At 32.3% G+C, this 11,054-nt stretch overlaps 5 protein-coding genes and 1 long non-coding RNA gene across 6 annotated transcripts; all 6 read left to right on the top strand.

Annotated features, from left to right (window-relative positions):
• The first annotated feature begins 1,434 nt into the window (after window positions 1–1,434).
• Window positions 1,435–2,217, top strand: LOC132718123 (uncharacterized). The gene has a single exon (XM_060701751.1). The coding sequence runs from the start codon at window positions 1,435–1,437 to the stop codon at window positions 2,215–2,217; it is 783 nt and encodes a 260-aa protein (XP_060557734.1).
• A 25-nt stretch (window positions 2,218–2,242) lies between these two features.
• LOC132718122 (uncharacterized) lies at window positions 2,243–2,836 on the top strand. Its single transcript, XM_060701750.1, has one exon. It carries the CDS (start codon window positions 2,243–2,245, stop codon window positions 2,834–2,836), a length of 594 nt encoding a protein of 197 aa, XP_060557733.1.
• A 64-nt stretch (window positions 2,837–2,900) lies between these two features.
• Window positions 2,901–4,136, top strand: LOC132718121 (uncharacterized). Its single transcript, XM_060701748.1, has 2 exons — window positions 2,901–3,144; window positions 3,304–4,136. Exons 1-2 carry the CDS (start codon window positions 2,901–2,903, stop codon window positions 4,134–4,136), a joined length of 1,077 nt encoding a protein of 358 aa, XP_060557731.1.
• Window positions 4,137–4,367: 231 nt separating this feature from the next.
• LOC132718118 (uncharacterized) lies at window positions 4,368–6,182 on the top strand. Its single transcript, XR_009624043.1, has 4 exons — window positions 4,368–4,915; window positions 5,461–5,537; window positions 5,706–5,805; window positions 6,025–6,182. It is a non-coding gene; the product is annotated as an uncharacterized LOC132718118 (long non-coding RNA).
• A 225-nt stretch (window positions 6,183–6,407) lies between these two features.
• LOC132718120 (uncharacterized) lies at window positions 6,408–7,823 on the top strand. The gene has a single exon (XM_060701747.1). The coding sequence runs from the start codon at window positions 6,408–6,410 to the stop codon at window positions 7,821–7,823; it is 1,416 nt and encodes a 471-aa protein (XP_060557730.1).
• Window positions 7,824–8,141: 318 nt separating this feature from the next.
• Window positions 8,142–9,089, top strand: LOC132718119 (uncharacterized). Its single transcript, XM_060701746.1, has one exon. It carries the CDS (start codon window positions 8,142–8,144, stop codon window positions 9,087–9,089), a length of 948 nt encoding a protein of 315 aa, XP_060557729.1.
• Window positions 9,090–11,054: the final 1,965 nt, after the last annotated feature.

The following is an 11,054-nucleotide window of genomic DNA, read 5'->3' as shown; positions in this document are numbered from 1 at the left end:
ATAATAATAATAAAGATTTACGAGTTCAGAGAACAAAGAAATTTACGGGGGGGGGGGGTAATGAATTTGTATTGTTTATATTTCTATTTCTGTGTGTTTGCACGATATTCACATGTTCCGTTCAGTGAAATATGTGTAATTTTTTGTGTTTATGTTTTAAAGCAGTAAATTGATCGTGCATTGTTTTTTTATATTTAATTTCCTTGAAATCATTTTACTCATCTGCAGGCATACAACTTTAATATTATGACACATTTATAACATTCAATGAAAATGTTTAAAAATATAAAATATCTGATGACATGTTTGTTCATTTTACATTACACCTTTCATGCAGCAAGCACAGAAGTACCTATATTACATACGAATGTATGTAATATTTTTCTTGTTATAGTTTAAATAGTACATAAACGTCACGATTATACATGTTTCTCACAAAATGGCAAAGTTTATACTTATAACATATTAATACTCTTTGTCGTGAAATACACGATTATTATTATTTATGCCAAATTATTTATTTTTTGAATATATAGTTTAATTTGAACTTGTAATAAAGATTTTCATTTTTTGCTATTATCAATGAATGAGCTATATTTTATTGCTCCTCGTCTTTGTACATAATAACTTCCCGCCAAAAATAAGGAAGGCGGGAAAATTATACTTCTACGCTTTGCTCCACGCCACGACTTTCTCACTTTTCTTGCTTTTCTTGTAATGTTACTTTTTGGCGGTAAATTAGCCTATATAAACACGCCCTTTCACAGCATTAGTTAGATTCGGACATTACAGTTTTTGGAATATACAAGGTGTGTTATGTTTAGTTAAAATAAGAATTATAAGTTTTATAAAAGGTTTGAAATCAAAAATAAAGTGTTTATTGAAAATGAAATAAAAAGTTTGTCTTCAATGTTGGTGTAAAACCTGAATCTCCACCACATTGAAATTGGTCCCGCGAACCGGATGAGTGTTTTTGTGAAAAGTGTTTTTATTAAAAAAGGAATTTAAAAAGTGTTTCGATGGAAAAAGGAAAATCAATTTTGGAAATATTTTCAACTTGTGTAAAGTTCTAAAAATCTAAAAATGTGATATTGTATTTCCACGTGTGATTTTCTGTGATGAAATATGTATTATGAAGACATGTGTTCTGTACTTTACAGTTGAAATGTTTGTGAAAATATTTAATTTGAATGTTTATTATAAATTCCCGCTTTGTAAGTAAAGTAGGCAATGAATAGCTGAGGAATTTTAATGCCACGTGGTGAGAATTAACAAGAAAAAGTGAGTATATTTTGTTTTGAAGTAGTGTTATATGCATCATATTTCATTTAGCGAAATACGGCAGTGAATAATTCATGATGGGCGATACTAACTTGTCATATCTAAAAGGTGTTCGGACACGATTTTACAACTTTCTAGATAAAGAGATTGGAAATGGGGAACAGCTGTGAATATTCAGATGTAATTGTCATGGATGCTGAGGAGCAAGCAGGGATAGAAAATAGGATAGACAAGAAAAAAGTCAATAATTACACGGAAAAACTTACTATTCAGTCTGAAAAAATTGCATTAGCTATTGGAGACAGTGATAGTGAATTCTTACAAGTAGTCATGGATAATGATTCAGCCTTACAGGACAAAGCAATGAGTATAGTATATAAACTTGAAAATGTTCAAAAAGATATGAGAAAGCTTAATGTAGAATACAAACCACTAGAAAGTAAAGGAGCAGAAACTGTAGTACAGCATATGTGTGAGCTTCAATTGAAACTACAACAGGAATTCTTTGAAAAACAACAAAGAAGAAAGGAGGAGCAAATGGAAAAACAACAAAGGTTCTTTGAAGAACAACATGCTTTAAAAGATAAAAGTACAAATACAGTGAAATTACCCAAATTGGACATGATCTCATTCAGTGGAAATCGCCTTCAATGGACGGAATTCTGGGATTCTTTTCGAAGTGCGATACATGAAAATGATAAGCTTTCTCCTATTGATAAAATTAATTATTTGAAAGGAAAATTAGTAGGTGAAGCTAGAAGTGCCATTGCTGGGCTGACATTATCACATGAGAATTATGATATAGCTATTCATATTATTCGTGAAAGATTCGGTGACCTCCAGGATATAATTGATTTACATTACAAAGGTATAGTGAATATCTTACCACCGAAGAATACTACAGAAGGATTAAGATTCTTTTTTCGACAATATTGAGCGTCATTTACGCAGCTTAGAAGTGATGAATGAAAATTTAGACCAACAAGTGTTTGTGTCTATGATTAGAAGCAAACTTCCCAGTGAAGTTCTTCTTCACCTTGAAGTACAAAAGGGTGCTGATACTAAATGGTGTATTAAAACGTTACGGGATTTGCTTCGTAAATACATAGTTTCTAGGGAAAAATCTGACAAACCAAAGTCTCTGAATGACTCGAGTCAGTATGTGAATAAGCAAACAAATCCTCATACGAATAGACATACGAGCATGTCAAATCGTTATAAAAGCCAACCACAGACAAACTATTCTGGAGGAGCATTAGTTGCGAATGAGAAAAGGAAAGTTTTACTTCCATCAGCGAAGATATGCAGATACTGTAGCAAAAATCACTGGAGTGATGAATGTAATAGATACAAAACTATTGAAGAAAGAAAGTCAAAGTTAAAAGGATGCTGCTTTAGATGTTTAAGAGAAGGGCACACGTCTTCTGACTGTAGAAGTAGTAGAATATGGGAATACTGTGACAAATCAAATGTACATCATCGAAGTCTTTGCCCGAAAAGGTTTAAAGGTCCTGTAAGGAGAGAAACAGCTATTGTTTCAAAAGAAACAATATAAGACAAAATTGAAACAAACATAACCAAACCAAACTGAAGAAAATGCAATGATATCTTCAGGAGAAATGGTCCTCATGCAGACAGCTAGGACAGAAATCTTGAATTCTCATAATGATAAACGAGCTAAAGTGCGAATCTTATTAGACTGTGGATCACAAAGAACATATATTACGGAAAAACTAGCAGAAAAACTAAAGTTAAAAAAGGAAAAGATGGAAGAAATTAAGTTGGTAACCTTTGGTAGCAAAGATGTAAAGACAGTTCACACACATTCGACAGCGTTACAGCTAAAATTAAAGAAACATATGAGTATAAGTGCAAACATTGTTCCTGTCATAAGTGGAACTATTCAAAGGAGACAGATAAACGTTCTAGGAAAATATGGCATCAAGGACATAATTCATAGTGTAGACCTAGCAGACAATATTCCAGAGGAAAATGAATTTTCAAGTGTTTAGTTATTAATAGGAAACGACTTCTATCTTGATATTGTTCTCCCACAAAGAATAGAAATTCAATCTGGATTATATCTACTTGCATCCAAGTTAGGCTGGCTACTTACAGGAAGAACTGATGAAAACTCTGTCGAAACTGGAAGTGAAACAAATTTGTTGATTTTAACATACGGAGATTGCCAGACTACAACAAAAATATTTCAATCTACTGATTCTTCGCTTCTTTTGAAACCAGAACTTGTAGATCTTTGGAATACAGAAGCCATAGGTGTAGTTGAAAATAAAGAGACATCTGAAGACAAAGAGGTCATGGAAGGTTTCAAAGATACTTTGAAATTTGAAAACGGAAGATATTATGTCACCTGGCCGTGGAAAGAAGAGAGAAAGGAATTGTTGCCAGTTAATAAAGAATTGTCATTCGGACGGTTAAAATCGTGTGTCAAAAGGTTAAGAAACAAACCAGAACTGTTGGAGAAATATGATTCTATTATTCAGGAGCAATTAAGTAAAGGTATTATAGAAGAAGTGAATGATACCAAAGGTGATTTGATACATTATATACCACATCATGCAGTGATAAATCCACAAAAATCAACAAAGGTACGAGTAGTTTATGATGCTTCATCAAAATGTAAACCAGAATATAGCAGTTTAAACGAATGTTTACATCGAGGACCAGTGATGCATCATGATTTATGTGGACTTTTGATGAGATTCCGCCTACACAAAATAGCTATTATAGCAGACATCGAAAAGGCATTTTTACAAATAGGTTTGCAAGCAAGTGAACGTGACGTGACAAGATTTCTGTGGTTAAAATCATGTGAAAACCAAGTACTGACTTGAAAAATATTCAAGAATTTAGGTTTTGTCGAGTTCCGTTCCGTGATCTCGAGCCCATTTCTACTAGGTACCACTGTAGAGCGTCATTTAGAAAAATATGATACAGAAGTAGCTAACAAGATAAAAAAAACGACATCTATGTTGACAACGTTGTGACAGGAGTAAAAACAGAAACTGAAGCTATTGAACTATATTTGAAATCTAGATGCCTCCATGAACCTTACCCAGCAGGCACTCGACGTTGTTTCAACGTTGAAACAACGTTGAAATATGGTCGTGACGTTGTTCAACCAATATTCAACTATGGACGACCATACGGATATATTGCCAATGTTTATACAACGTTGATTCAACGTTGTTTATGGTCGAAGTTTTACATTTAGTTTAATCATTATAAAAACTTTTATACCGCTAATTTTGTGTAATTATTCCTTTATTGAATTAGTCTGTAAGTGATTTTTGTCAGGAAAATTTGCGTAACAATCTTTTCCCGTATATTCAAAAGTAGCGCTTAAACAAATAAAGTTTGAAATAATTTTTCACTTTCTATTAACGCTTTAAATATTAGTTAATATGTTTTGTTGTTTGTTGTTTTATTTTTTAGTTCTTTATGAATAATATTAATTAATAAATTGATATTAGTCAAAACCCCGCTTATAAAATAACGCTGGTCAGGGGAAGTAATTGTTGAGTTTGTTGTCTATGATTATCGTTCGTGTAAATGGTGGCGTTGTTTGGAAAATTTGAAAACAACACGATTGGCAATTTATTTGGATTTGAAGGTATTACCGTAATGTTTTACTTTAGTTTACTAATTATTTTCTAAAATGTTATTATTTATTCTTAAAATTCTACTTTAATTTACTTTATGAAATAAATGAGAGATGAAAACACATGATTGAGTTGATTTGACACGTTTTCGCGACCTAATTGAATGATTTGGGTTCGGTAGGCTTTGAAAGCATGAAGTTATTGATGTCCTTGGCAATTTATGATTCTACAAATCTTGTCTTTCTTTAATTTATTTTTCATATTATTAAACATTTGTCTGTACTATATCCTAATTAGAATTTAATCAATTATAAAATTTAAACCTATAAAGTAGTTCGGCCCACATAATTTACGTCCCAAGACGATTCGTCAATATATATAACTATGTTTATATTTTAGTGATAGTATAATACAGTGTTAATTAGTTTGAAAAAAAAAACATTATTATTAAGTTAAATAACAAATTTGAGTGTTAAACTTTAAAGTTCAATAGTCGTAAATTTATGGGGAATAATAAATCTATTTCTATTTTATTATATATTATTTTATATTCTAGATCCTGGTCCTGGCTGAAATTTAGAGTATTGCAGCTGTAGCCTGTATACCATACATTAACATGAAAAGGACTGTCAGGTTTGTTAAATTGAAATTTATTCTTATTAATTTATATATTTGAATTTCTTTACAATACAAAGTATAAATTTTTCAACTACTGGATATTTATCTTGTCTTAAAATATATTATTTTCGGAATATTCCTGTAACATTATTAATATAAAATTTACATGTTTGTTGATTTCAGGATGCTGCATAAAATGGTCTTAGCTAGAGCCTAGAATGTTAACTTCTTGGGAATATGCTACAAGGAACTGACGGGGAGCAGTTTTTCTTACCAATCATAGGTGAGACTTTTAAATAGCTTCTTTTTAAAAAGATTTTGTTGTCTTATATACAGTATTTGCTGTCAATATGAAACTTAGCTATGTTTCAATTTCTATGCTGTTTTATTATGTAAATCTTAGAGAAAGAAAAGCATTTTAAGATAAAAACAAATCACTAAGTTGAGTAATTATATGTATTATAGTAACTTTTAACTACAAACTTCTTATTTTTATTTGCAGAGGCAGTAAGAAACAGCCAAAGAAGTACTCAAACACTTGATATACCCAGAAAGATCTAGAAGAAAAGATTGGAACAGATTGTAGCTTAATTGTTAAAACTATTAAAGTGAATTTAAACTGCACTTGAACTGTATTTTTGAAATAAAATATCTGAAGTATTTAATATTGTCTTGATATTTTGTTAAACTTGGTAACTTTGCTTTATATCCAAAAGTTAAGTATGGTGGGTTTTCAACGTTGAAATGACGTTGGCACAACGTTGAAGCTGCAACGTTGTATCAACGTTGAAATTTCAACGTTGTTTCAACTTTCAAATCCGAATATAAATCCAACCTTATTTCAACGTTGAAATCTGACCATAATTCAACGTTGAAACAACGTTGATGTGCCTGCTGGGTAGAGAATGGCTTACAAACAGTGATAAAGTAAATATTTCAATAGCAAAACAAGATCGAACTGAAATGAAAGATACTGGTGTCCTTGGTCATACTTGGAATCCTAAGTCTGATACACTTTCAATAAGACAGCCCAAGATACAAAGTGAAAATAATTTGACAAAAAGATTTGTTCTCAAGGTGATTGCATCAGTTTTTGATCCGTTGGGAATGCTTTCACCTGTATTGCTTAAAGGTAAATTATTGTTACAAAACCTCTGGAAACAAAATCTCTCATGGGATGATGTGATAAAAGATGAAAAATTTAAAGAGGCGTGGTCAGATGTCAGATTAGACATATGCAAAATCTCAGAGTGTTCATTTCCAAGGTGTCTATCAATGGAAAGTAATGAAAACATTACCTACAATTTACTGTGCTTTTGTGATGCATCAATGAAGTCGTACGCTACTACTATCTATCTCCATCAGAAATATGGTAGTGAAGTGAAAGTCGACCTCGTGTTTGCGAAAACACGACTAGCACCTGTTAAAACAATGACAGTGCCTCGATTAGAATTGATGGGTGTTTTGACAGGTGTAAGGTGTTTGAAATTTGTAGAGGAGCAATTAAAATTGGAGATTGAAGGATCATACATTTGGACGGATTCACAATGTGTGATAGGATGGTTAGAAACAACTAAAAAGTTACCTGTGTTTGTGAGTAATCGAATCAGAGAAATAAAATCATATGTTGCAACAAGAATAAGTTATGTAAAATCAAAAGAAAATCCAGCAGATGTTGCAACAAGAGGAGCAACAATACATGACTTACGCAGCAACAAACTTTGGTGGAATGGTCTTCATTGGCTTACAGAATATTTCGAAATGCCCTCCGAAACAGCGAAAAATTTAATTGAAGATTCAAGTACGGTTACTGAGAGCACACGTGTCGTGGAAAGTAACTCCGAAAACTTTGAAACTGAATTTCTTGATGAAGAAAATCTGTCGATTGCATGTACAATTAATGATCATGACAATATTTGTGCTCCATTTGGGATAGACAGTACCAAGTTTTCTTCTGTTGACAAATTGATTCGTACTACTGCTCTTGCCTCACGATTCATTAAGAAAACTAAGAAGCAAAAGTGTGAAAACCAGTCGTTAACATCTCAGGAATTGGAAACGTCGGAAAATATGTGGATCCTATACCTGCAGCGAAAAAATTTCAAAGAAACTATCTGCGGTATATATAATCAGAAAAAAACTACCCTACAAAGACAGTTAGGTCTGTTTATTGATCCTAAAGGAATCTTGAGGAGCAAGGGAAGACTGGAAAATGCAGGAATAACTGAAGGAGCGAAACAACCGATCTTGCTTCCGCGTAAGGAGTGGTTTTACCTTTTTGATAATAGAAAAGGTACATAAACATAATTGTCATTGTGGAGTTTCTCAAACACTTTCGAAAATTCAATATAAATTTTAGATTCCTAAAAGACGTTCAGTTGTTAAATCAGTGTAAGGTAGGTGTTCGACCTGCCATTATTTTTAAGGCGGGCCATACAAGATGCCTGCATTTGCGCCTTTGCCACCTTCCAGAGTTCAGGAAGCACTTCCTTTCTCAATGGTTGGACTTGACTATTTTGTCCGCTGTCGATAAAAACATAAGACGGACCCAATAAAGTATGGGTGTGCCTTTTTACGTGTCTCCTTATCAGAGCTATTCATTTGGAACTTGTACAAGACATGTCTACGGAGGAATTCTTACTAGGATTCAAACGATTTATATCTCAGAGAGGAACACCTGCAGAAATTATAAGCGATAATGCCTCACAATTCAAGGCAGCAAGTCAAACAATAAATAGTATATGGCGAAATGTGTGCCAAAGTCATGAAGTGCAATCTTACGTAAATACTAGAATAAAATGGAAATTTATTGTGGAATTAGCTCAGTGGATGGGAGGATACGAAAGATTAGTTGGAATCGTAAAACGATCTCTTCGTAAATCTCTAGGACATAAATTCCTGACCTTAGTACAAATGCAAACATTGTTGAAAGAAGTAGAGGCAACAGTGAATTCAAGGCCGCTTGTATATGTCACCGACGACATTAACTCGAATATTACACTTACACCTAACCATTTTTTGAGCCTTAACCCGAACTTGGGCATTCCAGAAATGGAGACAAAAGACAAAGACATTGATTATTCACCTAGTGAATGCACAAGTGATAAATTACTAGCAATGTGGAAAAAGGGACAAAATATTTTAAATGAGTTTTGGAGAATTTGGAGAGATGAGTATTTGATTAGTCTTCGTGAACGTATGCAGTCAGAACCGAAGTCGAAGAAAATACAATCCCATTATAGTGCTCAAAATGGAGATGTAGTTCTTATTAAAGACAATTTGCCACGCGGTGTTTGGAAAATGGGACGTATCTGTGAGTTACCTCAAAGTCGGGATGGGCAGATCAGATCAGCAAAAGTAAAAATAGCATCAGGAAAAGTTCTTGGCAGACCTTTGAATTTGCTATATCCGATTGAATGTAATAGCAAGAGAGATTTGCCGAAATTGATAAATGATCAAATTCGATCTTCACCTATTCAGTCGAAAGAGGAGCAAAGTAATCGTGCAGTTCGTAAAGCTGCAGCTCGTGCAAAGCAAAGTATTAAGGAGATGATTACAAATGAATAATGATTACTGAAGTGTTCTCTAATGAACAGTACATTGACAACGATTTATTTGCGTGTTAATGTGTCCTGATTTATAAATTCTTGACAGTTTTGGATTTAAAGTGATTATTGAACTGTTCTCTGGTGTATACTTTAATATTTCATGTGTGTGTTTTATGTGTTCTGTGATGTAAATTGTGCTCAATATAAAGGCTTACATATGATATGATGATCTATCTATTCTTCAAGTAGTGATGATAGTGATTTAAATAATGATGAAAGCAGTGATTCCAGTGGCGATTGTTGTGATGATAGTGTTTCAAGTAAAAGTAATAGAGAAGATAATGATAAAAGTGTTGTTAAAGAAAGCGATGAAAAAGAAAGTGAAGTGATTGATAAAAAAGGTGATGTAAATAATGATGACAGTGATTCAAGAAGTGATGAATTAAATAATTGTGATGGTCATAAAAGTAAAGAGGATTGGAATGGAGAGAAGGAAAACTGTAAAAGAAAAGAGGTAGAAGTAAAGTATAAACGTAATGAAGAGAGTGAATAAGAATTTGTAATTAATGAAGATGATCAAAGATGAAATTAATAACACTTTCTATTCAAGCATTTCTAGCAACGAGGACGTTACTGGTGAAACCTGTTAAAATATGAAAAAGAAATGAACAAAGAAAGAATGAAAATAATAATGAAGATGATAAAAAAAAGATAAATGTGAATATGAAGAAGAAATGGATGAGGTAGAAAGTGAGACAGAAGAGCACATTGGAAAAGAAATGGAAGAAGAAGATGAAAATGATAGTAGAACAGCTGAAACAGGAAGTACACGCGCCACAGAAGAAATTAGTGTGACAAACGATGTATATACGGAATCAGATGATGATGTTGAAATTCTAAATGTTGACATACCAGAAAACATAAGGAGAGTAAGAGTCATAACATCAGTAATAGCTGAAGAAGTGTATACCTATAGAGGAGATGAACTAATACATATTGAACAGCATATGACTAATGATAGTTGGTCCTACACAGAACAGTAAATAGAGTGATATAATTTATGTTTTATTTAGTTGTAACCAATCTTTTGTTACCTTAACCTCCTTGCTGGGAGTGTCGTGAAATACACGATTATTTTTATTCATGCCAAATTATTTTTTTTATTTTTTTGAATATATAGTTTAATTTGAACTTGTAATAAAGATTTTCATTTTTTTGCTATTTTCAATGAATGAGCTATATTTTATTGCTCCTCGTCTTTGTACATAATAACTTCCCGCCAAAAATAAGGAAGGCGGAAAAATTATACTTATACGCTTTGCTCCACGCCACGACTTTCTCACTTTTCTTGCTTTTCTTGTAATGTTACTTTTTGGCGGTAAATTAGCCTATATAAACACGCCTTTTCATAGCATTAGTTAAATTCGGACATTACAGTTTTTGGAATATACAAGGTGTGTTATGTTTAGTTAAAATAAGAATTATAAGTTTTATAAAATGTTTGAAATAAAAAATAAAGTGTTTATTGAAAATGAAATAAAAAGTTTGTCTTCAATGTTGGTGTTAAACCTGAATCTCCACCACACTCTCGCTTAACAAACTCAAATACATTTACACTAATAGTATAACATGTTTCAAGCCATAGCTGTTGGGGAAATTATATTTTTAGTTATCTTATGTTTTTCTGTGCCTTTTTTCTGTGATAATGCAAAACTACTGTGATAATATAGCATATAAGTGTTAAGATACCGAAATCTAGTGAGTATTTTTACCACCTTTATTCTGTGATAATGCAAAACTACTGTGATAATATAGCATATAAGTGTTAAGATACCGAAATCCAGTGAGTATTTTTTCCACTTGCATCTACTAAATCTATTATTAAAAGCCTATCTAGAAATTCTAAGATTAATTCGTAGTCTATCTCATTGTCTATTTTTATTTGAGAAATGAATGTCTCATCTTGTTTCCATCTATTTGATTA

The sequence above is a fragment of the Ruditapes philippinarum genome, unplaced genomic scaffold, assembly GCF_026571515.1.
Source record: "Ruditapes philippinarum isolate M1 unplaced genomic scaffold, ASM2657151v2 ctg56_1_1_1_1, whole genome shotgun sequence".
Classification (NCBI taxonomy): Eukaryota; Metazoa; Mollusca; class Bivalvia; order Venerida; family Veneridae; genus Ruditapes; species Ruditapes philippinarum.
Note: the sequence above shows the minus strand (reverse complement) of the source record. Positions and strands in the feature narration are given on the sequence as shown.

Coding starts and splice junctions, on each gene's coding strand:
- LOC132718123 (XM_060701751.1), top strand. CDS start 1,435: ATGGGGAACAGCTGTGAATATTCAGATGTAATTGTCATGGATGCTGAG.
- LOC132718122 (XM_060701750.1), top strand. CDS start 2,243: ATGAATGAAAATTTAGACCAACAAGTGTTTGTGTCTATGATTAGAAGC.
- LOC132718121 (XM_060701748.1), top strand. CDS start 2,901: ATGGTCCTCATGCAGACAGCTAGGACAGAAATCTTGAATTCTCATAAT. Junction 3,145..3,303: donor AAAATTAAAGAAACATATGA/GTATAAGTGCAA, acceptor AGTTATTAATAG/GAAACGACTTCTATCTTGAT.
- LOC132718120 (XM_060701747.1), top strand. CDS start 6,408: ATGTGCCTGCTGGGTAGAGAATGGCTTACAAACAGTGATAAAGTAAAT.
- LOC132718119 (XM_060701746.1), top strand. CDS start 8,142: ATGTCTACGGAGGAATTCTTACTAGGATTCAAACGATTTATATCTCAG.